Source organism: Lemur catta, chromosome 8 (genome assembly GCF_020740605.2).
Source record: "Lemur catta isolate mLemCat1 chromosome 8, mLemCat1.pri, whole genome shotgun sequence".
Classification (NCBI taxonomy): domain Eukaryota; kingdom Metazoa; phylum Chordata; class Mammalia; order Primates; family Lemuridae; genus Lemur; species Lemur catta.
The window spans coordinates 53,186,227-53,213,911 of NC_059135.1; the positions used below are offsets into that span (position 1 = coordinate 53,186,227).

Consider the following 27,685-nt stretch of genomic DNA (forward strand, 5'->3'; position numbering starts at 1 on the left):
TCCTGCTGGGAGAGGTAAGTTGAAGTAGCTGAAGGTCTCTTACAGATATATCAACTCCCGGCCAGTAAAAAAGATGTCCTAAACGCAGGAGATGGAGTTAAACTGTTCCCCTACCTTGGACGCAATGGCTTCTTTCATCACTAAGAACAAACCCCTAGGTTTTACAATTGAGACTGAGAAACTAGTACAGTACTTGTACAATTTTTGATCTACAGCATCACGACGTGAAGCTGCAACAATTAGATGTAAAGGGTCCATTCATGAGGAATAACATCACTTTGACCCTTTGTGTTAGCTCCTACTGCTAATCTTTCCATAAGCGTGAACTTACTTTCAATTTGAAGAAGATGAAAAAGTCTTTTGCAAAACCCCAATACTGTTTTCTGATCTATGTACCTGAATGGAGAAATGTAGTCTTACCTCGTTTTTTTCCACTACAAGCCAAGCTACTTGTAATCCTTCCAAACCTTTAAAGGGGACCTCCCTTGTTAGCATCTCCCAGAGAACCTGGAACAAAAAGAAAATGGAATTTTTATTCTTGTACTTTATATTTTTGGTATATTACTGAAACTTTATCTAACATTTAATTGTATCCAATTACCAGATACAACCAACTCCATCTGTAGAAACTTGGGGAAAACATATATATTCACACACAGGACTTCTTCCATATATTATATACTTTTTATGTTCTTTTTCATAAAGAAAAAACCTAGTTTAGAATTTAGGACATCAACAGCCAGACTTAAAATTTTATGAAACCAATGGGCCTGAGTGATTTAATTTTATCTCATGAGTTATTATGATTTTTCACATATTCCCACAAATTAGATTTTGTATTTTGTTAGTTAAAACTCTTTCCACCCTCAATCTTTGAAGAATTTCTCTGTAAGATAATAACCTGGGATTCAATAACATTTTTAAAGGTTCAATAATGGTCTCATAAAAAAATTGCCCCAAATCCAAATCACTAGATAACCCACCTACCCTGCAATGGTAGATGCTTGCAAAATTATAACATTGTGTTTTGGAGAAATCTCTCCTTCAGTCTAATGGATCCACTTTCATCTACCTACAATTTATTATGCCACATTCTAAAATGTAATAAACACTTTATATACATACAAGCTGATTGGTGTATGTGAATTTATGTTTATGTTCATCACTGTGCAATTCTTGAAATCAGTATGGTTAATAAATCTGGACTGGAACCCAAAGAAAGCAAATTGGTGTTAGGAATGCTGCAGAGTTTGGTTTCTCTTTAAACACAGAATGATGGAGATCTGTACACTGTTACTTTCTCTATATATACAAATGGACTTTGAAAATCTGACTCTACCAATTCTCTGAAAAGTGTAAAAACAATTCTAATTTTATTAATAATAATCATAATAACAATCTGTACCATTTATTGAGTGCTTATTATGTTCCAGGTACACTTTACATATGTTATGATTAATATCAATCTTATTGAATAGATATTATCCTCATTTTATAGGTGAGGAAACTAGGGCTTAAGAAAGTTAAGCAAACTCACTCAAAGACTCTCAGTTATCAAGTAGCAGAGCCAGAATATGAACTTACTGTCTGACCCTGAAGGTCAAGCTCTTAAGCCCATGTAATTCCAGAGGAGAGAAAGTGGCAGGACTGGAGAGAACAAGACATGCCAAATCCTAGGCATGGAACCCCGGCAGAAGCAGGAAGAGAACTCAGCAGTTCAGATTTAGATTTGCCTTGTTCTAAAAACAGAAGCCCCTTTCTAAATAAGAATGTAGATGGAGGACATACACTGTATTCAAGCAAATTGTATAAACCTTGAACTCTATATCCACTATTTCCTCAGCCAGTGCTCAGTCTTACTCGAGCCATAACATGTTAAATGAATTTTGGCTAATATGAAGATCATTAGCAGGAAAATCAGGGAAATTGGCAGATGCTGCTCAAGCAGGAGAAAAAATATTCACTGACGCCTCTTTGGGCTTTTAATCAAGTGTGTAAGGTACTTCTTTAGAAGAGCTGCTGAATAATTCTATTTGAGTCACACAAGTGATTAGGAAAAGGTAACGGCATCCCAGAAGGGGACAATTCTAGTGAATACTGAAAGTACAGGCGGGGTGCGAGTCAGAACAGGTAGGCAATCACCCCTGACACAGGCAGGGAGGGCGGGGGCAGCAAGAGGGCTGAGCAGGAAACGAAGCCTCTCAGTTTGCTGCGATCCCCACTCCACTGGTGCCAGGGCTGGAAGGGGAAAGGATAGGAAGCGCAAGTGATATGGGTTTGGCATTACTAAGGAGCAGGGAACAGGACATCAGCCTCAAATAAATCAAGGGCTCCAGACCCCAAAACATGCAAATGAGCAGCCTCGTACCGCCTCCTTTTCTTAGTTTGGCCTGTGTACATTATACATTGTGTGTACATGCATGCGCGCGCACACACACACACACACACACACAGACACAGACACACACACACACACACACACACATAGACTGACTGAATTTTGTGAGGTAAAATGCAAAACCAAGAGTTTGGCTTATTCCCAAAGTGACCAGAAAAATATTTTGTCATTTTTTTCCCCAAAATATTCTGTTGGAAAATGTCCAAAATCTAATAAGACCCAAGTTATATTTGAGTTCTAACCCTGAAAAAATGCAGACAGTTTCATTTTATGCCCTGTGTCTCTGAAGAGCTACTACAGCTAAGGGAGCCACGTGATGCACGTAAAACTGTCTGGGATGGTGTCATGAACAGCTATGTCCTGAGGCCTGAGTGAGGTCTTTAGTTTAATTCCAGTATCAGCACATCTCATGACTTCCTTTTATTCATTCTCCAGATTCAGGAATGTATCAAAAAGTAGGTGGTAATAGATAGGAGAACAGCTTTTTCTACACTAAACAAAATGACATTTGGCACACAAAAGTAACTTTGTTAAGGAAGTCACTTGGAGGTCTAAAAATACATTAAACTACGCCCCAAAATACCAGTTATGAGGATGCAGGCCAATGTTATTGTGATCTTTCATCTTGGAAACATTTTCCAACTCATTTTACTATATATTGAGACATCCTCACATTTAAACTGTTCACAAGGAAAATTTCTATTTTCAGTTTATAGAATAGAAACTTGGACAAGGCTGTGTACTTTTCCTGCCTTTTCTTTCACAAACAATACAAAGCCACTACCTGAGCCCGGCTTGTTCTGGAACAGGGCTCACAGACAAACGAGGCAGCCATGCTGTCTCTTAAGGCACTCTGTTTTCAAAGCTGTTTTGGTTGAGAAGCTTCTAAGAAGGTAATCCTTTGTGCACTGTCATTAGAATAGCTTTGTTTTTAAAGAGTGGCTAGGCCTTGTGTTCACAGAAGGCTTATTCTTTCAATGATTTTTGTTTGCTTTAAGTCCTCCCTTTCTTTGTGGATAACATACTAAACCGGCCTGGTTCAGTTCTTCAAGAGAAGTTATCACGAGAGGGTAGAAAAATCTCCTTTCTCATAAAATGGAAAGAGAAATAATTGCCTGCCTGGCAAAGTTTACCAGCTTAGAAGCACGGATCACAAGATCCATTCCTGGCATTTGCAGCACATTTATTTTAAGGCAGTACAAGGCTAGTGAGTCTTGCCATTTGTTAGGAGGCAATACAGGTTTACCAAGCTGTGGGCAGGGGGAGCTGGTACTTCTGAGAGTACGGGGCGGGGCTAAATTCTTACAGCAAGTCTGAAAAAAATAGCAAAACAAAAATATATTGCATTTTGGGGGTAGATTTCAAAAAAAGACCACTTTTTTTTAATGGCCTTATTCACTGATGTGTGACTGCTATGAATGGGGGGAGGTTTCATCTAACAGAACAGACTCTTAATGAACGAAGGGATGTTTTATGCAAACAGATGCTCTTACTGACAAATGAGTCCCAGCTACTCACCTATTTTTTAAGACATCAAAAACCCTAACTACATTGCTTTCCTAGATAGGTATCATTTTCAAAGTCTATGGACCACAGACTTCTAAAATTAACATGGTCCTAGCCTTAGCAACTGTCCTTTTTTGCTCTTTTATGTAATGTCTACCTTGAACACCTAATGCTTTCTTCATTTTAAAAATTTGTGATCATTTAAACAAAAATGCTCTGGAAAGCATGGTTTGTACTTTTTCTTTCACTAATGGTGTTTATTTAGAACAAATAGAATGGGAAGGGGTCAGAATTAAATACAATCCTGAATTCCTGTTTATAATTAAATTAGCATCTATATACTTTTCTGGATGGAATTCTGCTAATACAGCTAGGTCTGCATGAGGCAAACCAGCATTCTGAGCAAACTCTCTCTTGAAGACCAATAGCAGAAGGTATTTTAAAACAGAGTCACTGAAATAGCATTTTTGTCTCCACCAGGTAAGGGAAGGCCTAGCATGAATGTAGAATTGATATTCCAAATCAGGAGACTGGGGCAAAGAGGTTCTGAAGAACAACATCTGATGTATAAATATAGAGTAATACTGGAGAAACCCAGAGGCTGGCTGTAGAGTTTGCTTCAGTAAGTCAAACTACTTGATAGAATGATTTGTTAAGTATGTGTTTAATCCTCCCCTAAATAAAACCAAACCAAGCAAAGGTAGACTCAGTAAATAAGGAGATAAAAAGCCTAACTGCAAAGAGACATGTTCAAGCCCTTCTACTGAAAAGTGGTGGAAAGTTACTTGGGTTGAAAAGGTTTTTAATAAAATAAACTGAAAATACACGGTTTCAGAAGGGTTGACTCAGCCTATGTTTAAGAAGACGGGTCAATGTGAAATGTGTGAAAGGGATTTTAAAATGATCCAGGAAGAGATCTGAAGCTCTGCACACAGAAATCACCTTTTAACATCTTTTACAGTTAATGTGTGAAAAGGAACTTGTGCTTGGCCACTGGTACCTGAGATCGTCCTTCCGCTGAGGAAAAGCAGAAGGGTGCATTTCACACCCGAGTCCCTGGCAAGTGTAAGGCTTTCAAAAAGGCAGCATGGAGTTTGTTTTCATAAATGAGATAATCCTGAGACCAAAAGTTCACTCCATGTATAACTCATAGTTGTATCTTTAGGTCAAAAATTTCTGTGAGAGGGAAATTTCAAGAGTTGGGAAGAATTTTAAAAGTAAAAGCACTGTACCTGTAAGAAATGAGCCTCAAAAGTATATACAAACCCAACATCTAAATATATGTTTATATACATTTATATGCACAGGCATGTGAAAGGAGTGGGAGCTGTGGTCTCTTGTGGAATCGCTCTGGATGGCCAGTGGGAACACCGACTGAGTGAGCCATATTCTTCAGCCCTGTTGCTTATCTTTCCAAGCCCTCTTGTTTCACAGGGGTCTGCTGCAGAATACAGCATGTGTTCTCATGTTTAAACGGTTGTAAAAAAACAAAGACAACTACGCAACAGACACTGTAAGGGCCCCTCAAAGCCAGTAATATCTACTATTTGGTCTTTTATACAAGAAGTGTGCTGGCTCCTGTTCTACAGGATAAAATGAGACACTGGTCCCAACAAACAGGCTAAGTAAAATTTAAATTACTCTAAGTTAGTGTCTAGCACAGTGCCTGACTCAATAAATTAAATTTTGCTTAAAAATGAATGAACATAACTTCACAAGAGGAAAAAAAAAATCTCACAAAGTCTTAAATTGCAACAAATATTTCAAAATACCCAGGAGATGAGACTATGATGTCAGAATTGTAGTAACTTATGACACAGGAGGCCAATTTTAGAATCTACTCTCCTCTGGAACTTATATTTTGTTTTTTCCTTCTTTCAGTGAGAATTATTTAATCGCTATCTATAGTAGTTTACAGTCTTAATTCTTAGAAACATCCAGAATCAAGGAAAATTAGGTATTTAGCCTGATGTTACTCTTGTCTTCCAACCTTTGAAATTCTAGCCTTTAGCCAAAAACATTTCATTTTTGAAATTTTTTTTAGTAGCCAACAAAATTCAACTCTATTATATTGATTTGGTATACATAGGATGTATTATGATTTAGAAAGACCTAGCCAACTGAAACAAGCCCATACATAGGATGTATTATGATTTAGAAAGACCTAGCCAACTGAAACAAGCCCAAAATTTAAGTAACGAAGCCAGCAGTAAATACTTAAGCAGACTGAATAAAGAAAAAGGAGCATGTTTGACAATGCAGATCTCCTCTTGTGCCATCAGCTACCTTCATTCCGTAAGGAAACACACACATTCAGAAAAAAGAGGCATGCTGATGTGAGCCCCAAATTAGTCCACTTCTTTTAAAATTACTATGAAAATGCCCTTTTAAGAAGTAACGGTATAAATAGAGAGGCAGTATAATTGGGAGATGAGATGCAAAGACAGGGAGTTCCAAATACTATTTCGGACTTTTAAAGCATAGGTAGCATTTTAGGGGAAAACCTACCCTCAGAAAAAGGCAACAGATGAATTCCTTCCTCCAGCAAAGAACTGTTCCCAACCCTGGCTTCCTTCTCTCTGATAATGCAGGTACAACGTATTCCTCAGGAAAGATCCATGTCCAAACGGCTCCTCCAGGAGCTCCTGCTCCTTGCCTGATTCCTACCGTGGTGTCTATGCCTTGTGCACTCCACCCCATTATTCCATTCTTCTGTGTTGCTCTGTTGCTGTTCTCATGTGATACCTCAGATTCATGTTTCAGACAGTCACCACCACTTTCTATGACTTGCGGCAGACATGGACAAGGCTATCGGCCAAGTGCTAAGTACATTTTCTTTTGTACTTTTAGAAACTCACTAATCAGTTTAATAGTTGACACTCAGAAGTGTCCTGTTAATTAACTCACTTGGCAGATCTATTGGTGAGCAATCCGTGACAATGAAGTCCTGTTCCAGATGATCCACATTTCAACTGAATTACAACTACAGAGACATTCTACAGTCCTATTTGCACCCAGCAAAAAACCACTCCCCACAAGAGCAGTGCAGCCCAACACTATTTCAGGTTCCACCTAATTTGTTTCTTGGATGTGATGTTGGTTTCTTCTTAACACAGGACAAAATAACTCAGATGCATAAAAATAACCAAAGTAAACATTTTGGCAATTGGAAGTGTTCTGTTTGCTGCCACCGTTTTAGGCATTGCAACAGAAACAGCAATGCTGTCTCACGTTAAATTGTTATATCTTTCTTCTTTAGGTTGTTTGCTTTTTGTAGTTCCTTTAGCAAGCACGAAATGAAAAATGAACTCACCACACCATAGGAATATGTGTCGCAAGTTTCAGACACAGGGAGACTTTGGATAACTTCTGGAGCCATCCACGGGAAAGTTCCAACCAAGGACATGTGTGTTGTATGGTTATGGAACCGAGAGGCACCGAAGTCGCAGATCTAAGAAAAGAGAAACCAGTATTAACTTTCTACTTATTGGCTAATAAAAGAATTATCAGTCAAAAGAATCTACATTTGAAAATCACACATATTTTTTAAAAAATTAAAAGACTTAGTCGTCCTACCTTCAATACTCCATCAGCAGCTATAACAACTAAAAAAATAAAAAGATAAATTATGCAAATCATTTAATCAGTTTGAACTGTCTTATGAAAAAATCATAAACATATTTCTATCTTTAATATGGCATTATGAAAGGTAAAATCAATGTATTTATAGCATTGAAGATTCTGCAAAAAGTTGCTAACATCAAAACAAAAACCTAATTCCATTAGGTAGTGATTTAAAAAGGCTTTTAATACACTTGTTTTATCCAAACGCAGTACTGTCCAGTAAAAAAGGCATAAATTAGTAGAAGTAGTTAGGAGAACCAAATTTTTACCTGGGTTCTGCCAACAGACTGCCAATGTGATACTGAGGAAGTCATTAGCATTATTACTTTATGGTATATATAGTTTTCTCTTGCAACTGAAGAGTAATTTTCTTAAAGGCAGACACAATATTCATTCATTCATTCAATTATTCATACATTCATTCATTTCACAAATATATGCTGAGCACCTACTATGTGTAAGGCCATGCACTAGGTTTTGGAACAGGACGGTAAGTAAGATCGGCATTGCCTCTGCTCACGTGGGGCTTACAGTCTAATCACAGAGACACTTAAACAAACATCTACAATAAGGTGGGATAAATTCCATGATGAGAGAAATAGGGAGTACTAAAGAACCAAAGAACAGGGATAGACATCTAAGTCTAGGGAGATCAGATGAAGTTTCCTGAAAGAAATGATGCTTATGCTAAGACCTGAAAAACACAGGGGTTAACCAGAAAGAGGAGAGCTGAGGGAGGAAAGTAATTTTCTACGCAGAAGAGAAAGCCTAGGCAAAAATTCAGGAGAAGAAATGACGGGACAATTTTGGAAGGTAGGGGCCGGGTCAAAGAAAGCCCTTGTGAGAAATGGAAAGCCAATGAACAATTTTAAGTGGAGGAAATGAGCAAATGTGCACAGGCAAGACCATATGAGACAAGAATAGAACTGGCGGCAAGGGGACTGCTGTCAACACAACACAAGCTTCTGTGGTCCGAGAGAGATGAGGATGCCTGTACTAAGGCTGCGGCAGAGGACAGGAGAGAAGTAGACTGACTCAAGAAATATTTAGGATGCAGGACCAGCCAGGCTGGATGAATGGTTGGATATGAGGGGAGAAGGAGCAGAAGTCGAGGATGAGATCAAATAAAGAGGCAATAAAGATTCATGGTTAGAACAGAAGCTCTGGGTTCAACTCCTTTTTATTTAATTTCTGGATTGGGCAACTAGTACTGCTAGTCACTGAGTAAAGGAAATGCAGAAATGACTTTTCGGGGGAGTTGGGAGAAGATTAAAAAATCAGTTTGGACACAATATGTTTTAGGGTCATACAAAACATCATGTGAGTATGTCTAATAAGCAAATAAGATATATAGTTTTGAAGCTGAGATCTGTTTGGGAGTGTTAATATGTACATGGGGCTTTTATGGGAGTGTAAGAACAAAAGCACAAGAGGGAATGAAGTCAAGGATAAAACCCTGAAGAACTGTTTCTGGTATTTCTTTCATAAGCCATATAGTGCCTTGAACATGGTAGATGATCAATACTTACTAGCTTCTAAAAATGATTTTAATAAGGGGAGAAAATAATTTTTGCACGATCTAATAAATACAAATAGCCTCAGGGTAAACATAATATTATAAGTAACAAGCTATAAACTTTTACAAATAGAAATGTAAACATTGTTAGTATTATATTCAGTTTTCTCATAAGATTAATACTCATTTTTAAAAAATTTACCATTGTAAAAATATATAACACAGAAAATAAAAGAGTCTTATTCTCTCCCAGGAAAAAAATTGCTAAAAGTTAGCTCTATATTCTTTCAATATGAATGTGTGTGTGTTCCTATTAAGTAACTACACACAAATTAAAATTTTAAAAAATGGGGATATTGTCCCCTGTTATATAGTCTTCATAATGATAGCATGAATAAGCTCACAATTTAGTTAATCATTCTCACATGGAAGATTTAGGACATACTGCAGTCAAATAACTTGTTTAAATTGAAATTCTGGGCAGGAACTGAAAATTTACAAAGTCATAAAACTCTGATATTTCCTACTAGATTGTAGATTATTACCTAACGACTTCCTGTTAGCCAATCACATATCAAAAGTGTCTAGTTCCAGGAAACTTATGTCTAAGCAGAGCCAAAGGATAAGTGATGACCTAGAAGACCTAGAAAGACAAGCCAGAGGCAACTTGCAGGGCTAGGCTGGGGGTCCAACCTGGACTACTGATGAGTGGCAGGTGCCAACACTTTCCCTCCCCTCAACCCCGCCAAGTGCACACACACCTCAAGGTTCTGGAGTATGTATGAGCAAGGGTACCTGGTCCATTCGTCCCCTGGTCCCCTTCTACTACTTGCTGTCACTACCTAAGCTGAGGATCACACTATTAGCATGTACCAAATTTAACTGCGGTGATTTAAAGATCTGCTAAAAATAAATAGGTCTCCTCCTCCTCCCTAAGAAGAACCACTTAGAAAGCATGAAAATGATTAATTAATTAAAAGCAAAGTTTTTTAAAAGTGGCAAACTCTAATGTTTCCTTAACTAGCTCTAGATAGGATATTGCCTTTCTCCAGTGACTCTGAAGTGACTTAATAGAGCATTCTGTTACCACTCCTACTCGAAGGCAAAGTCTAATACTGCAAGCTATTTTAAAATGCTCACCCTCCAAATTATAAAATACAGGACCATAAATTAACTTTATGAAGTTCAGAAGAAGAGAAGGAAGAAAAATAGAGACTTTACTTTCCAAACTTGCAAACATGCTCCTCATCTTGGGCATTGCTCCAGGTAACACAGGCATGACTGACATAAACAATTCACACCATGTAATTAGGAACAAGAACAAAACTGAAAATTGCTAGTACAGAGGCAAGAGAAGACTAAAAAAATAGAAGACTAAAAACACATGAATACCCACTTTGACCCAGCAATACCTCTTTTAGAAAATGATTTTAGGGAAATAATTAGGGATGTGTTGAAAATTTGGCTGAAAGGTATTAAGCACGAAATGTTTACATTTTGTGTTATATTCATACAGCAGAATACTATGCAGCTTCTTCAAATAATATAGAGAATTTCGATATTTAATTGATAGTGGAAAGACTTCCATGGTATCAGCAGTGAGTCAAACAGGTTACAAAAAATATGTAAAGCATGATGTTCATTTCTATATACAGCTGCATGTAATTTGTAATAAAATAGGTAAAATAAAAATGCACGACATTACCATTTCTTGACTTGAGATCTCTGTGAATCACCTTGACAGGAGCCTCCATATGTAAATAGTGCATTCCTTTTCATACAAGAAGGAAAAAAGGCCCATTAATATTTTTCAACATTGCATCAGTATTACCTTTCATATTTTTTCAAAGAATTCAATAGCAGAAACTAATGTCATGTGTTCTATTTCTCCATGATTGATAAAATAGAAACAGGATATGTCTACATAGTAACATTTACATGCTAAGTAAAATTTATGTGCTTAAATCTCTTAAAGGTTGGAATCCGATTGTAACGCTAGCCTCTTAACAATACCTAATAAGGACACCTTGATTTTCTGGAGTTTGCATGAAAATAGCACAGTAACCACTGGAAGAAGTGCTCTATGACTAAGGTATTCCACTACCAGTTCTAAATCTGCCATGTTCTGACCAGGGTTTTCACTTTTCATTTGGATGTTTGCAGTTATCCAGTTGGAGCTTGGTTTGTTTATTTTCTCAGTATTCATTCCAACAAGACTGGGGAGTGGCGGTGGGGCAGGGATGGGGAGAATTGGGAGGACTGAGTAGGTTGGTAAAGAATTTTATGATCTTCAGATAGAAAGATATATAGTAGTTACTAAATATTTTATTCTTTTTACAAGGATAAATCTTTGAGATAATCTATATTTAACATACTCCAAAATTCTCTCAATGATATTGTGGATGTAAATCAAGTTACTACAGTAAACTAGGTATATAATAAACTTTGTAGAGTTTTATTATTTTGAGTCAAAAATTATACTTTAAAAGACATGTTTCACAGTTATCCCCTTACTAGTGTTTGACTCTGTATTTATGTATTGTATACCCCTTTACAATAAACAAAAGGAAAATTTTCTACTGAAATATATCCTCTCCTTATTTCTCAAGTTATCTTTTCTAAATAATGGAAGAAATAACTCTCCACCCCGCAATCAAACAGGCTTCTTTTTAAAATGAACTATCCAATGAAAATAATTTAAGAAGTAGACTTTGGCTTTTTACAGATAGAACATTTCAGTTTTTGAAAGATTAATTTTTAATCTCTCATTCTTCTACTATTCTGATTAGTATATATGGAAGAATCATAAAAGAACAAAAAAAATAAGAAAAAAATTTAAACTCTTGCCATATAATGTTATCACTGAAGAGTCAAGTTAACGTAAGTATTAGTAATTCAAATGATCTTAAACAAGATACAACCAGGATAAAGGAAATTTCTGTTCTACTATGAAGTTCTACATACTTCAAACTATAAAAATTCAATAGCTACAACCTGGGTATCATTTGGTAACCTTCATGACTAAATTTCATAGTTACCTCTTTTTTGCTTTAGAACCAAATTCTTCAAAAATTTTTCAGGTAGAATCTATTTAATTACTCTTAGTGGTAGAAATAGACAGTTTCTACACTTGTTGACAAGAATTTCAAAAAATAAGACTCTAGTATAAAAACTTTAAATATAGACACTCTTCTTCCTCATGGCAGATTATTATAAGTACCATAAATTATTTGTGTACAATGCATAGTATACACTTAAATAATATTTAGTGCACATCAACAGTAGTAATCACAATCACATAAAATTCTATTTGTTTTATAAAGCAATCAATAATTCTGCCTTATTTTTATTGCCAACAACTAAGGCTGAAAAATACTTTCATCAGGTTTAATGTTCAGAGTTTCCTAAAGAGATTTGACAGGTGTCAATGAGGAGACTTTTGTGGAGATATGAAATCAGTGGTGACCATTTTAAGACTGGATTGAGGCTTATCTACTTTAATTGTTCCTTTTACACATTGTTGATTGACTTGTAGCAATTTCACATATACTTGCTAGCCCACCCTCCATTCCTGTTCTGTCTAGAAAGAAAAGAATCTTCTTTGCTTTGAGGAGATTCTCTCTTAACAGCAATGATGTGGAGCAATGCTTCTTACAAAATGCATACTCTTATTTGAAATGAATTAATCATTGTTTGATTTCTTAACATTTCATTGCTCTAGCGGATTTAATCATGGTCAAACTGAAAGGTAATAGCTGAATTTGAAAAAGAATCAACAAAAATCAAGCCTTCCTATTTAATTTCCAAGTTCTACATGCAGGTTTATTGGAGAGGGTTAAAATCATTCCTAAAACATTAATTTATGTTTTTCTTTTATAGGCCATCTTAAAGAGTTTTTAAATGTTAAGTATTACCTGTGACTATTAATAAACAAACTTGTTCTCTGCCTCGATCTTCTCACCTGAGACCAAACACATTAGCACTTGCCTTTCAGATCTATTCACCAGCCAGGTAAAAGGGATGGTATTATTTTGTAGTTTTGGGGAAGGGGTCCACTCCTGTTCTCTCCTTCCCTATTCTTTACCTGTGGTTCTAGTTTGCTACTTAATTCTGTTCCTTCTCTTCCTTATCCTTCATATGCAGAGCGCCAGCACTCTTTTAGAAACCCCAGAGAATGAGCTGATCTGGAGCCAAGAAACTCACCCCTCAGGCAGGGATGCCGGGGCAGGCACTTGAGAGGGGGCAAGGAGAAGAGGTTTACAGGCTGGGAACCAAGGATGCTTAAGTAGAGCACAGCAGGAAGCCGAGTCTGATGTCAGTTGATTTGTTTGCTGTCTATCTATCCTAAGTGCCATTAAGTAATAACATGGGTGTAATTGGCTAAGCACCCTAAATGCAAATGTCTGTAAGATAAAGTGCTGTAAGTCAAGGACTGCCTATATATGCATTTACATTTATTCAAGAGTATTTCCACAAAGCTGCAGGCAGCTCCCAATAATAGTACATCACCTTGCTTACAAACAGGTGGTCCCTGTGTACTACTGAGACGCAGAGAAGTGACTGTGATGTTACATGAAAATATCTTGAACAATATGAAATTTTGTGGCTGATGTGAGATGCCTGATGCAAGAATACACAATTAAGTTAATTAACACCAAAGCCTTAAATACATCACCCTTAAAGACATAGAGCTTATTATTCTTATAAGGTAATGAAGTATCATTCAGCAGCAGCATCTAGCATGAAACTTAAAAAAAAAAAAAAGATTCGTTTTTCCTATTTGAACAATTTGGCAGGTTTTGATGAAACTCAGAACAGATGAGATAATTCCCCAAAGGAAAGACCACTACTTGGAAGTCATACAGTGAAAGCAAAGTGTGAGTTGCTCCCCTTATTGAGGGCTAAATAACATTACACTTGCTTTGTAAAGAGATGCTTGTAGAGAATGGAGTTGTAAAATGTAAAGGAGTTAATAGCTTCAGTAAAATTTGGACACACTTTCCAGGGGTTGCTAGGACACAAATGTAACTATCAGTGTTCATTATTTAGATCAAGTTGTTTCCAAAGCAACTTTGACAGTTATAAATAAAACTCAGAAATGTTCAGTTAGGAAAATGGAAAAAAAAAGATAAAAATAAATGTAATCTGAATTGCTTTAGAAAGCATTAGTCCATGCAGGAATTAATGAGGGGAAAGAACTGGGCACCTTGTTTAGGGATTTTGTGTATTAAAAATATTTAATTTCCAAAGGTGATGTCCAAGTTTACATTAAATATAAAATAAAATCTGAATTGCTTTTACATAGCAGGACAAATAAGATTTTTTTTTGCAAGTGGTTTCTATTTTTAGCATATTACATATACAAAATGAGTAGAACTAATCCTGTAATAAATCATGTTTTCTGGATACTGAGTCTAAGTAGAGACTTTCAGAGCAATAATGGAATTATGACTTTTCCCTTTAATATGTCAAGCAAGCTAGCCAATTACATTTGACAAAACATGACAAAAATGTCTGCCTTGAAGCTAGAACTTGATTTTAGGGAAACAAATAATGTAGAGAAAGGAGAAAGAAAAAAGGAATTCAGAAGTAGAAAGGCAATGACCTAAAACATTGTCTGTACAATCAGTTGTAGAAGTCTTACTACTTTTGTTCTGAAAAAGAACATCTAAAGACACAGCATAAAAAATTTTCTGACATAAGTCCCCATTTCGGGATGGGAAAATGCTCCCCACCAAATTTATAGGAACACACCAAGCACTATTACCTTTGGCAACATCGGTGGCCCAGGTCATAATGTGATCCATATCCATCTCTTCACTTCTGTTACTATTAATGTAATCATACAGTGATCCCAGAGAAGCATACTCTATTTTAAAAGCAAGATATACATAATATTAAAGCCAAAGTACATTTCAGAAATAAGCTTTTATATTTTCATTGGGAAAATAAGTTAAAGGACTTAACAAAAGACATCAAAAGTACATAAAAATTGTTCTAAGCTGTAGTTTCTAAAAGTTAATATCATCCTGGAAAAAAATTTGTGAAAGACACCACCACTGACGTAGAATGAATCATAAACTTCAGTTGAGAATCAAAAGCCATTTAGCTGGAAGTGAGAAACACAAAGAGGTGTTAGAAGAATGTATTTGATACAAAGGTACACATGTCAATAGGCATTTCTTTAAAAGTTGTTATTCTTATGAGATACATAATATTAAACACATAAATCAGAGGGTTTATATGGCAATGTAAACAAATAAATCCTTTTTGCAAAAGGATTTAGAAGAGCTTTCAAAATTTAAGCACAAAATATCAAGTGAGAAAATTCCTTTAAAAATAGCTCTACTTGAATATAAATTATGCACCATAAAATCCACCCACTAGGAGTGTATAATTTGATGATTTTTTGTACATTCATAGAGTTGGGCAACTACCACCAGAATGCAGTTGTAGAACTTTTCTATCACTCCAAACAGTTTCCTTGTGCTGGTTTAGAGTTAATCACCACTCCCACCCTAGCTCTAGAATCTGCTTTTTCTGTCTACAAATGGGCCTTTTCTGCATATTTCATAAAAACAGAATCATTGAAATTGTGGTCTTTGTGTCTGACTTCATTCACTTAGCATGTTTCTAAAGATCATTCATGTTGTAGCATGTAGCAGTACTTTATTGCTTTTATTTTTTACAGTTACTTACTTTATTCCTTTTTATTGCTGAATACTATTCCATTGTATGTACACTACATTTGTTGTCTTCATTCACCAGCTGATAGACATTTGGATTGTTCCTAGTTTGGGGCTATTACGAATAATGCTGCTGGGAACATTTGTGTGCATGTCTATGTGTGGAAATAAGTTCATTTCTCTTGGATAGATTCTTGGGGGTGGAATTTCAGGGTCATATGATAAGTTATATTTAACTTTTTAAATAACTATCTTAAAAAGAACTGCTTTCCAAAGAGGTTGTACCATTTCATATTCCCACCAGCAGTGTAAAAAACTGTATTTCAGTTTTTCCACATTCTCACCACCACTTTGTATTGTCTCTCTTTTTGATTATGGCCATTCTAGTGGGTATAATTCTAGTGGTATCTCATAGCACTATTAATTGGCATTTCCCCAGTGACTAATGAAGTTGAGCATCTTTTCTTGTGCCTATTAGCCCCTTGTTTATATTCTTAAGCAAAATATCTATTCAAGGCTTTTGCCCATGTTTAAGTTGGGTTGTTTATTGAGTTCTAAGAGTTCTTTATTCTAGATACAAATCTTTTCTCAGAAACATGACTTGTAAATGTTTTCTCCCCGTCTATCCCTTGTCTTTTCATTCTCTTAAAAGCATTTTTCAAAGAGTAGAAATTCTTAATTCTGTTGAATTCCAATTTATCATTTTTTCTTTTATGGTTTGTGCTTCTGGTGTCATATCTAAAAACTCTTTGTCTAACCCAAAGGCATAAAGATTTTCTCCTGTTTTTCTTCTAAGAGTTTTATAGCTTTAGCCCTTACACTTAGGTTTATGATCCATTTTGAGTTACTTTTTATGTATGGTACAAGGAGTAGGTCTAAGAACTTTTTTGCATATGAATGTCTAATTATTTCAGCATAATTTGTTGAAAAGACTATCCTTTACCCATTGAATTGTGTTAGCACCTTTGTTGAAAATGAATTGATGAGTGTGAGGTTTTTTTTCCTCTAGACTTTTAATTTTGTTCCATTGGTCTAATGCCTATATGTATTGTATCAATATCGTATTATGTTGGTTACAGCAGATTTATAATAAGTTTTGAAATGAGGCAGTCTACGTTCTCAAATTTAATTCTTAAAACCGGTTTGGCTATTGCTAAGTCTTTTGCATTTCCATGGAAATTTTAGGATTGCCCTGTCAATTTCTACAAAAAAAAAGTCACCTAGGATTTAGATAGGAATTGTGTTGAATTTATGGATCACGTGGGGAGAATTGCTATCTTGACAATACTGAATCTTCCAAATCATAAACATGTAATGTCTATTTATTTAGATCTTTAATTTCTCTCAGCAATGTTTTGTACTTTTCATTGTACAAGTCTTACACTTATTTTGTTATATTTGTACTCAATTATTCTATTCTTTTTGGTACTATTGTAAATGGAATTGTTTTCTTAATTTCATTTTTAGGTTATTCATTCCCATTATATAGAAGTACAGTGATTTCTGTATGTTGACCTTGGATCCTTGTGACCTCATTAAACATGTTTATTACTTTTAGAAGATTTTGGGGGGTATATTTCTTGGGATTTTCTATATACAGTTTGCCATACAAGACAGTTTTACTTCTTCTTTTCCAATTTGGATGCCTTTTATTTCTTTTTCTTTCCTGATCACACTGGCTAGACCCTTCAGTACAATGTTGAATAGATGTGGTGAGAGCAGAATCTCCTTGCCTTGTTCCGAGTCTTAGGGGGAAAACATTCAGCTTTTCATCATTAAGTATAATATTAGCTGCGGGATTTTATAGATGCTATTTCTCAGGTTGAGAAAATTCCCTTCTATTTGTAGTCTGTTGAGATTTCTCATTATCGGTGGGTGTTATAGTCTGTCAAATGCTTTTTCTGACATACAAGTTTTTTGTCTTCTGTTCTATGATTTTATTACCTATTGTGGTACCTTACATCAACTGATTTCAGATGCTAAACCAACCTTGCATTTCTGGGATAAATTCTACTTGGTCAAATTCTACTTTTTATAGATGGCTGGACTCAGTATGCTAATATGGTTAAGGATTTTTGCATCTATGTTCATGAGGGATATTTTCTTAAAAAGTATGGGAAGAACTGGTGTTATTTCTTCTACAAACATTTGATAGAATTCACCCGTGAAATAATCTTGGCCTAGGCCTTTTTTGTGGAAAATTTTAAATTACTAATTCAATTTTTTTAACTTATTATAGGTCTCTTCAGATTTTTTGTTTCTTTTTGAGTCAGTTTTGATAATTTGTATCTCTTTAGGAATCTGTTCATTGCATCTAAATTGTCTAATTCGTTGGCATAAAGTTAGTCATAGCATTTCTTTACTTTTAACTTCTTTTTTTTTTATTTCAGGAAATTATGGGGGTACAAACATTTTGGTTACATGTTATGACTTGGCCACATCCCAACCATGATTTGATATGTGTTCTTTCCCCACCTACAATGCTCACCGCGTCCATTACTTGTGAGTTTACCCATCCCCAACCCTCCTGCCCCCAAAGTATATTACTACTGTGTGAGCACCTTAGTGTTGAGCAGTCAGTGCCAGTTTGATGGTGAGTACATGTGGTGCCTTTTCTTCCATTCTTGTGATACCTCACTTCGGAGGATGGGCTCAAGCTCTATCCAGGAAATTATAAGAGGTGCTAGATCACCACCGTTTTTTATTTTTGACTTCTGTAGGAGCAATAGTTCTGCCTTTTGTTTCATTCTTGATTTTGTTTTCTCTAGCTTCTTGGTCAATCTAGCTAAAGGTTTGTCAATTTTATTGATCTTTTCAAAGACCAAACTTTCAGTTTCACTGATTTTCTCTATTATTTTTGTGTTTTCTATTTTATTATGTTCTAATCTTTATTATTTCCTTTCATTGGCTTACTTTGGTTTTATTTTGTTCTTTTTGTAGTTTCTTTAGGTCGAAACTTAAGTTATCCATTTCAGACCTTTCTTCTTTTTGACATAGGTGTCAAAAGCTATAAATGTCCTTCTAAATATTGCTTTATTTGTAGTCTATAATTTTGATATGTTGCATTTTTCTCTTATTTCAGTGTAGAATATCTTTAAATCTATTGTGATTTCTTCTTTGACTCAGTGGGTATTTACAAATGTGTTGTTTAATTTCCAAATATTTGGAGATTTTCCAGATTTCCTTTTGTTGTTGATTTCTAACAATTCTATTGTGGCTAGAAAATATACATTGTATGGTATCAATCTTTTCAGATGTATTGAGACTTATTTCTTGGCCTCCCTTATGATGTATCCTGGAGAATGTTCCATATATACTTGAAAAAATACATACTCTTTACATGTGAGTTAGGTAGAGTTGGTTGAGAGTGTTCTTCAAGTCTTCTATATCCTTGTTGATTGTCTGTCTAGTTGTTCTATCAACTAACTACTGAGAGTCAAATATTGAAATCAGTTATGGTTGAATTGCCTATTTCTCCTTTTAATTCAGTCAGTTTTTGCTTCACATACTTTGAAGACCTGTTGTTAGGTGTGTACACATTTATAATTGCTATATCTTCCTTATGTATTGATTCTTTCATCATTATAAAATGGCCCTATTTAGGTGTGTACACATTTATAATTGCTATATCTTCCTTATGTATTGATTCTTTCATCATTATAAAATGGCCCTATTTGTTTCTAGCAATATTTCTTAAGTCCATTTTGTCTGAAATTAATATAATTACTCCAGTTGTCTGATGGTTATTGTCTGCATGGTATGATATTTTCCATCTTCTTACATTCAAGATATTTGTACCTTTGAATCTAAGGCATGTCTCTTGTAGACACTATATAGTTGGATCTTTCTTTTTCATCCAGTCTGACAATCTCTGCCTTTTAACTGGGGTGATTAGACCATTTACATTTAATACAATTATTAATATGGTTGGGTTTACATTTGCCCTTGTGTTTTCTACATAACTTCTGTCCTTCTCAGTCCTCTGTTCCTCCTTTACTGCCCTCTTTTATGTTAAATTTTTTTTTTTTTTTTTTTTTTGAGACACAGTCTCACTCTGTTCTCTGGGCTAGAGTGCCGTGGCATCAGCCTAGCTCACAGCAACCTTAAACTCCTGGGCTCAGGTGATCCTTCTGCCTCAGCCTCCCGAGTAGCTGGGACTACAGGCATGCAACACCATGCCCGGCTAATTTTTTTGTATATATTTTAGTTGTTTGGCTAATTCCTTTCTATTTTTAGTAGAGATGGGGTCTCGCTCTTGCTCAGGCTGGTCTCGAATTCCTGAGCTCAAATGATCCGCCTGCCTTGGCCTCCCAGAGTGCTAGGATTATAGGTGTGAGCCACCACGCCCGGCCTATGTTAAATATTTTTAATGTATCATTTTAATTCCTGGTTGATCATTATACCTTGAGTGACTTTCTTAGTGGTAGCTCAAGGGATTATAAAATGCATTACATTTAGCACAATCTATTTTAGGTTAATACTAATCTAATTACAGTAATATATAGAAACTTTTCTCCAATATAACTCCATTCCCTCCCTTATCGTTTATGCCATTATTATGAGACATATACCTGTTTTAAAGTCAATGAAAGTCACCAAAAACATTTGCCTTATACACTCTTATGTTTTTAAAGATGTTATGAAAAGTAAGAATAGATATATTTATGAAGTCTTTTATAGTAACCCAGATATTTACTGGAAATTCTCCATACCCTTTATTTCTTCCTATGAATTTTAATTACTATCTGATGTCATTTCTTTTCAGCCCCAAGGACTTCCTTTAGTATTTCTTTTAAAGCAGGTCTGTTAGCAACAAATTCTCTCATTTTTCTAGCCAAGAATGTCTTTATTTTTATTTTACTTTGTTAAAAATAATTTTGCTGGATACAGCTTTTTCTGTTAGCACTTTAAATGTCATTCTATGGTCTTCTGGTCTCTATTACTGTAGATGAGAAGTAAAGTCAGTCATTAATCATATTGCTGTTCCCTTGTACATGAGGAGTTATTTTTCTTTTACAGTTTTCAAGATTTTTACTTCATCTTTATCAGCAGTTTGACTATGGTTTAGTGTAGGTTCTTTTGCATTTATCCTACTGAGGGTTTGTTGAACTTCTCAATATGTACATTAATATCAAATTCAGGAAGTTTTTGGACATAGTTTCTTCAAATATTTTTCTACTCCTCCTCTCTTCTCTTTCCTATTACACAATCATTAGTGTAGCTGATATCGTCCCAAAGGACTTTGAGGTTCTTTTCATTTTTCTTTAACTGTTTTCTCTTTTTTGAATTACATAGTCTCTATTAATCTAGCTTTAAGTTCACTGATTTTTTTCTTGTGCTATCTCAAATCTACTGTTCAGTCACTCTAGAGAATTTTTCATTTTGATTAGTATCTTTTTCAGTGCCAGAATTTCCACTTGGTTCCCCCCTGCTTTTTTTAAAAAATAACTTCTATCTACCTGAAATTCTCTATTGGTTGATTGATTACTTTCATGCTTTCCTTTAATTCTTTAAACACAGTTTCCTTTATGTTCTTGGGACATATAGATGCTTTGAAAGCTTTGTGTGTTAATGTCTGAGGACACAAAGAGACTATTTCCATTGGTGGCTTTTCTTCTTGAACATGGGTTATACACATTTCTGTTTCTTTGCATGTCTGTTTTCAATTGGGTAGGTTAGATAATGTATTAATAGCAACTCTGAATTCTAACTTTATCCTCTGAAAGTTCTTCTTGATTGTGTTTGTTTATTAACTTGCTTAGACTAAATTTATTAAATCTATCTCTCCCACAGTGTGTCCCCAGCTGATAGCTATGCTTAATTTTGTTTTATTTTTTAAAAAAACCTTGCTTTTATTTCTAAGCCTAGCCTTTTAGGGGCTGTCCTATATCTGCACAGATTAGTGATCAGGCAATGATTATAAGGAAGTTGTGCCCAAATACCTTGGGTTCATGAATCTGCATGTAAGTAGTGAGAATACATTCAAAGTTCAGGCAGTTTTCAAGTCTGTCCAGGTTTTTACTTTACACTGGCCTTTTTTTTTTTTTTTGTCTCCTTCACTAATGTGCATAGCAACCTACAAGGACCTACAAGGAGTATGAGGATACTTGGGCCCTCTCCCACTCTCTGTTTTGCATAAGTGTGGCCTCAGCCAGGAATATATTTACCCAAATCACAACCCTCAGTTCAAACTAATAGAGCTACTAGCCATCGCTGATGCCTGCCACCAAGAACATCACTTCCACTGACAATGCTGCCAGATGTGAGCATGACTCATTGTTTCTATACCCTTCAACTGTGGCAACAGTGCTGTCAATCCTCATGGCCTGCCCTGTGCTGACTGAGCTGGGTTGGAGGTAGGGGGAGAAAAATGAGAACAATCCAGGCAAGAGCACTATTGATTCCCACTATTACCCAAAATTCCATGGTTTTCCAAGCATACACGCTTCTCAGACTGTGATATGCCTTTGGTGAGTGCTGAAAATTTTGTCCAGACTTATAGATACTTTTTGTAAAGAGGATTTGCTGACCTCCTAATTCATCCCTAGCTGGAAGTTCCTTCCAGAAAATTTCTTTTTCATATTACAGGCCAACCTGGAGAAAAGTTTCATTTTTGGTAAGCTGAGAATTACCCAGTCAGAGCTTTAATGATTTATAACAATTAGCATCATCATAATGTTAATGTCTATAATTTCAAAAAATAGCTTTAAAAATTTTTTTCTATCTGTAAAGACATAGGTAAGAACAATACTCTTATCAATTAAAGTTGATTCATGCAATTAAATGTATGTTATCACGAGAAATTATTCCTTGGGAAAATACTAATACTCATGGCAAAACATTAATTATCTCACTGGATAAGACTCACATTTTGTGTGTGTGTGTAATTTTTATTTTGACATCAAATTATATAATAGCTATCAGTCAAATAGCATAAACTTATAATACAATGATAATCTTAGATTAATAAAGGAATAGCAAAGAAGAAAAGAGCTATAAGTTTTACTATTAAATAGCTTGGTCCAATTAACAATAAAGGTGTTAGTAACCTATACCAGTGGTCCCCAACATTTTTGGCACCAGGGACCGTTTTCATGGAAGACAATTTTTCTATGAACTGGGGAGTGGGAAATGGTTTTGGGATGATTCAAGTGCATTACATTTATTGTGTACTTTATTTCTATTATTATTACATTGTAATATATAATAATTATACAACTCACCATAGGTTGGGGACCCCTGGCCTATACTACCTACCATATATTCTAGACAATCAAGCTGCTTTCTATAAATAAAACCATCTCTGGTGATATACCATTTAAATCTTTTCTGGTTACTAAAATAGCATTTGGTAGACCTTTGAGAATAACTGTATATGGCAAATATAAAGTAAGGTTGATTCCCATCACCAAAAAAATTATCCCTCATAAAAGAGTGAGTCAATTTATATTCAAGTACTTCTAAAATCTTTCATATTTTAGGGAACTCTCTCAATTACTTTATTTTCAACAACAAAACACTGTTTGGGGAAAATATATGAGCTTGAGAGTACTTTAATCAAAGCTAGTTTCTGAAGGCTCATAAAAATCACCTACATGAATAAGACAAAAAAGAAAGGATAGAAGACAGGGAGGGAAGAAAAGAGAGAAACAAGGGGTGGGTCTGGCCCTCCTCCTTTTCCCCCGGACTCCACCCCAGGCACCCCACATAAAAAATATTAATAAAATACTTAAAAATGTAAACAAAATGGGACAACAAAATTTAACACAGAGTAATTAAACCTGGAACTATAAGCTCTCAATTGCAACTACGGGATGTCCCTGGAAACAAGTCTTCTAAAGATCACTTTAAAAGGCAATTAGTTATGGTTACAAATTTACCATATGGGACTAAAATATCCAACAATCCTGTTATGTCACTAGGTACTTGTAGCTTGAGATAAATATCCAGAGACAGAGTCATACAGAGATCCAAAAACTACTATATATCAAACATCGACTACAGTGAAGATAATATACTCTGAAAACCATGTTAAGATAACTTAAAAAGTCATTATAATGATAATAAAGAAGATACGATGCAGAAGACACATGATTAAATGAAACTGTTTCATGAATGTGAAGTTGCAAGAAAAGCAATACTATTATATTTATTTTATATAAAATGTGATCTTTAAAAATGTGGGTAGCTAAACTAATATATTAATATTTTAAATAGGTATTTAATTCTTTTATCCTTTTGGTCTTCTAATTGGAAACTGAGGACTCAGTAGATACATATATGGTTACATGCTTTTCACACCACTAACTTCTCTCAACAAAGTAGTTCATTGGACTTTAGTATAAAAGTATTTAATTCTTTTTTTAAAAGTCATTAAGAACCACATTAAGCAATCATTTCCTTTTGATTTCTAAGATAATTCTTCCCTTTGAGTTTTATGGTGACAATAGCTGGCTTTGAAAAACATAAACAAATAATCACTATTGTTGAAACTGATACCATTACCATGAAATCTCTTCATAATAAAATATCACCAAGACCAAGCTTAGTTTGGATTATAACTAATAGAACAATGAATTTGAGCAAATGTCTGGAATTTGTTATAACAAGATGTGACACCTATCTCTAAATGGTAATAAGAAATGACTAGCACAATATCAAAAGTGCAAATTAGATGTGTCTGTGCTTAAAATAAATCAAGACCAAGTTAAAAGAAATGAGACTGGGCACTTAAAAATTAATATCTTTTCCATGGTTGAGTTTAACGAGAGTTTGGGCCTGCTGACAAAGCATTCATAGCTAGTAACCTCTCTTAGAGTACTGATAAGAGATAATGTAGAATAGGAAAAACCTTAAGAGCCCCTGAGCACAAAGATGCAATCCCCTAGGCCTCTAGGATCCTAAATCACTTTCCTCTGGAACCCTGGTACCTCGTCTGCCACCCTTTCTTTACTCTTAGATTACCAGAGACTTTGGGTGGGGGTTCCCCTTTGATCAGCCTTGCTACAAAAGAGCTACATCATCCAGTATCTAACAATCCCTTCCTTCGTCTCCCAGAGGTTCCTCCTGCCCTCAAGTATTTCTGTTAGTATATATATTTTAAAAACTAAAAGAATGGAAATAGTACAGAATGAAGAGGTTTCCAAAGATCAAAAAAAAGATGATCCTTTATTTTATCTTTTGACTTTGGAGTCTGCAGCTCTGGTCACCTCATTTCTTCACAGAACTGGAGGAAAGATGTTCATTTCCCTTCCAAGGGAAATAAATTGGCAGCGACCTTTTAGACTCTTCCCTAGGGACCCTTATATGCAGGTTTTATGAATCTGTGATGAAAAGTTTCAACAAACACACATGCACAAGTGTACGCATACACACTCTTACCCAGAGAGCATCTATTCTAGTCCCTTCATGCAACATGAGAAAACTGAGACATACACAGATCATCAGTGACCCATCTTGATTGGCAGAATCAAGACATGATCTCATATCTCCCAATTCCCATTCCAGTGCTCATTCCATTCCATCACTCTAACAAATCATTCTTTCAAGCCTTTGGTATGAGTGACAGCAGCGGCCTGCTGCAACAACCTTTTCTATTAACAAAAAAATTCAAGTTGAATGGATTCAGGACATTCAAGTTTCTTCCTCAGAGCTTCCAACATCTAATAAAGATCAGGAGGTTCATGGAGGGGTACCTAGCAAGGCTGGGTGATCAGGGTCTATCTGCCTGCCTATCTTTATTTTTCTCTTAACCGCCTCACACTAGGACTTGGGCTCACTTCAAGAGGCAGGTTAAGTGCTATCATTCCTAATCCACGTGATCCCTTAACTCCCAAATCTGGCTCAGGTGGCAGATGTCCTGCTACCCATGCATAGAACATGGCTTGATCCTAACGCTGCAGAGGGTTGGTTGAAAAGGTTCACATAAACACACATTTAACTAAAACTAACATCTCTATGTACAAAAATAATCATATCAAATTAATATATCTTAAACCACCAAAACTTGGCTAATAGGTCTCTATAACAATCAACCTCACAGGTCAATGAGAGAGCTATAAATGCAGAATTTACTGTTATCTCACAATTCTGAAACTTAAGTTATTTTAAAGAAATGTTTAATGTTAACAGTTGCTTACTTATTGGCTCTGTAGGGAAACAGATATACATCCATAAAGAACTAATCAATTTAACTAAAGAATTTGGGTGGGTGTAGAAATGAGTAAAGAGTGTTAAAGGGATACATGAAATAAAGGACTGGCTAGTCTGATACAAAAACTAAATAAAGTCAAACTTATTCCTCAAACTACTTGGATTCTTCCTTCTTTTACATGAGATAACCCAGGTTGAATATGTTGGCTAAGAATGAATGTGTTTCACATCCTCCCTGGGACTGACAGTAAACTTTTGGAAAAAGGAATTCACACCATAACTCAAAAGTCCCTTTTTCTACCCTTCATCTTCATCTCAAGAAACTAGAAAACTTCATGAATGGCCCTTTGAGTTAGTTAAGCTGAAATCTTCTCAAAAGCATTAAATATCAAGGATATAAAATGAGAAGCAGAATTTCTAATCTCTCTGGAGTATCACACACACTTTCATCTGCTAGATAATAATATCAGCTGCAAATGAGGATGAGAAAACTGGAATCTGAATAACTAGTAAAAAGTAGACACAATAAACTCGGACAAAAAGGAGCTATATGGTAAATGGGTCAAAGAAAGGTTTAACTTTAAATCAGAAATCTGACCTAAAAGGTTAGGCGTGGTACCCCCTAACAATACAACACATTCTTAGGTATTCACATTAATAGGAAATATGGGCTCAAGATAAAAATTGCTACATGCCCCATTTCAGGCACAGATCTTAGATAGCAAATTGGGGATAAAAGTCCCTCCACTTAAGAACTTAAGTAAGTAAAATTGCTCCTTACAGTAAAAGCATGTTAAACTGCCTAACACCAGAATATGGAAATTAATAATCATGTCCCTTTGAACTTAAGAACCAGTGAGCTCATAGCCTTCTAGAACCTTCTAGCTTGCAAGCAAGAAGTGTAGCCTCTGCAGAAAATCAATCTGAAAAACTTATACCACTCTAGTTCTACCACTAGCTAGGTGACCATGGGAAAGTAACTTACGTTGCAGTTTTAGTTTCTTTATAGCAAAATAGAAATTATTTTACCAATGTCAAAGGGTTACTGTATTAGGTGAGATAATTCTGCAAGAAAGTACCTAATACAATCCTTTCTTACTGAGGGTGTTTTGTTGTTATATTCTACAAAGACAATTCAGGTTCTTATCACTACAGTGGAAGAAGATAGGGTTAATCTTTAAGGTTTTCTTGTTTGTTTTTCTTTTAATCAAAGTATTGCCAAGATAAGGAACCTAATCAAAGTTATTTATTGTAAATTGAACTTTATAGTTATTATAGACCTAAAACTGTTCAATGGACTATAAAAATATGAGCATAAAGTGTTAAAAATATATGTCTTTCTGTGTTTTCATGTGGCAAAATTTTCTATGTCCTCCTTTTTGGAAAGGGTATTTCCACCAAATTATAGACTGCTGCTCCAAATTATGTGATAATTTAGAACAAGGTCATTACCAACTTAGTTGACTAAATGTGAAAAATATTGTCCTCACGTCAGAGACCTTGAAGAAAGAACACTCTAAGGGGATTAAAATACCTTGCAAAGAATTACAACATGAATAGCTCAAGAAATCTTAATTTATAAAAGGTCACAGAGTTACAAAAAACATCTCTCATTTCAACTAATTAAATGAAATTTTAGTTAAATGGCACCTTTAAATATTGGTATTGCAGCTGTGAGTGCATTTAAATAGCATTTACGCAGATATAATTAGCACAATTAAACATGGGTAGAAGTGGAAACACCATTCTTAATTATATTGATATAATCAGTTTTATTAATGCTTTATAGCAACAAAAGTGACA

General features: G+C 35.2%; 1 protein-coding gene across 4 annotated transcripts in view; it reads right to left on the reverse strand.

Moving 5' to 3' along the window:
- MAP3K20 (mitogen-activated protein kinase kinase kinase 20) overlaps window positions 1-27,685 on the reverse strand; it is a 161,055-nt gene that overhangs the window by 60,472 nt on the left and 72,898 nt on the right. For all 4 annotated transcript variants that reach the window (XM_045560199.1, XM_045560198.1, XM_045560201.1 and 1 more), the window contains exons 4-8: window positions 14,812-14,913; window positions 10,750-10,815; window positions 7,481-7,509; window positions 7,218-7,355; window positions 421-507 (exon numbers count right to left, since the gene is read on the reverse strand). In XM_045560199.1, coding sequence (XP_045416155.1) covers window positions 421-507; window positions 7,218-7,355; window positions 7,481-7,509; window positions 10,750-10,815; window positions 14,812-14,913 — 422 coding nt within the window. The remainder of the gene's footprint in view (window positions 1-420; window positions 508-7,217; window positions 7,356-7,480; window positions 7,510-10,749; window positions 10,816-14,811; window positions 14,914-27,685) is intronic.